The following is a 1,465-nucleotide window of genomic DNA, read 5'->3' as shown; positions in this document are numbered from 1 at the left end:
AATGATTTATACATCTAGACCTATATGTTTGCAACAATGCAACTGCTTTGGCAACTTGTCCTCCTGAATCCTAGCAAGGTGCCCAACCCAACGCATTTGATTCTGTATGAAGATCTTGTCAATACTGGATGTGTCGGCTTGTTGAAGAACAACGGTGTGTGGTGTTAAAGACTTCCATTTGATGTTTGTATCCTGCTTGGAGAAGTCTGGAGGAATCTTTCTTAAGCCTTGATATGGCGCCGATATGTCGTCCAGGTTTCAGAAGATTACTGGAGAAGCGTTAAAATGCAAGATTCATAGATACTAAGCTTGGTTTTGAAGGTGATACCTCTATCAGTCCACACACGATTTTCAAGCCCTCCAAATGCTCTTCTGGCTTTTTCAATTGTCAGGTTTATTTCAGAATCAAGGGATCCATCTCTAGAGTGCTACTAAGGTAGATGAACAAGTCAACCACATCTAATCTTGAACCCTGGACGAAGATGTTAGGTTCCACATAGGGTTGGCCTAGTGGCTGTGAGAACATGATCTTTGTTTTCTTTAGACTGGTGGTAAGTCCAAAAGCAATACAAACTCTAGAGAAGAGATACAATATAGCCTGTATGCACTCCTCGGTGTGAGCAACGAGGACTACATCAACAGTATAAAGGAGCTCTCGAACAAGGGCCTGGAATATATTCGACTTTGCATTAAAGCATTTAACATCAAAGACCTTACCTGCGATTCTGCGAATGTAGACACCGATATCACAGTATTGGAAAGCGTGCAAGACAGTTACAGCAAAATATATGGAAAAAAGTGTTGGAGCAACAAAATCACCTTGTTTAACTCCGATATCGAAAGAAATTGGTTTCGATAGTGACCCATTGAATTTAAGACGAGCTTTCATATCACTATGAAGTTGCTTAAACAAGCTGACGAATTGAGGTGGACATCCAAGTTTACCTAGAATGGTCCAGAGAACGGTCCTATTAACAGTGTCGAAGGCTTTTGTTAAATCGACAAAAATCTGGTAAAGACCATGTAATGTTCGATGCATTTCTCCTGAAGTTGACGAGCAGAAGAAAATCATGTCCATTGTGCCACGACTTGATCTGAAACCACACAGTGAGGGCACACACACACACACACACGCACACGCACACACACACACACACACACACACACACACACACACACACACAAACAAACACACACACACATATATATATACACATATATATACACATATATATACACGTATATATATATATATATATATATATATATATATATATGTATCTATATATTTATATATATATGAATATATATATGTGTGTGTGTATGTATGTATGTATGTATGTATGTATGTATGTATATAAGATTAGAACTTAAAGTCAAAAGTGTGAAACATAAGAGAATTACAAAATTGGACATCTAACAAGTGTTGAAGTTTTACATTGTATTTTCTTCGACATTCTGAGAT

General features: G+C 37.8%; 1 protein-coding gene across 1 annotated transcript; it reads right to left on the bottom strand.

The window, feature by feature from the left end:
• Positions 1 to 394: 394 nt before the first annotated feature.
• On the bottom strand, positions 395 to 1,078 carry LOC149137858 (uncharacterized). Its single transcript, XM_089355190.1, has one exon. The coding sequence runs from the start codon at positions 1,076 to 1,078 to the stop codon at positions 395 to 397; it is 684 nt and encodes a 227-aa protein (XP_089211316.1).
• Positions 1,079 to 1,465: the final 387 nt, after the last annotated feature.

This window comes from Octopus bimaculoides, chromosome 1 (assembly GCF_046866305.1).
Source record: "Octopus bimaculoides isolate indiv1 chromosome 1, ASM4686630v1, whole genome shotgun sequence".
Taxonomy (NCBI): Eukaryota; Metazoa; Mollusca; class Cephalopoda; order Octopoda; family Octopodidae; genus Octopus; species Octopus bimaculoides.
This window is presented reverse-complemented; position numbering and strand designations above follow the sequence as displayed.

Coding starts and splice junctions, on each gene's coding strand:
- LOC149137858 (XM_089355190.1), bottom strand. CDS start 1,078: ATGGACATGATTTTCTTCTGCTCGTCAACTTCAGGAGAAATGCATCGA.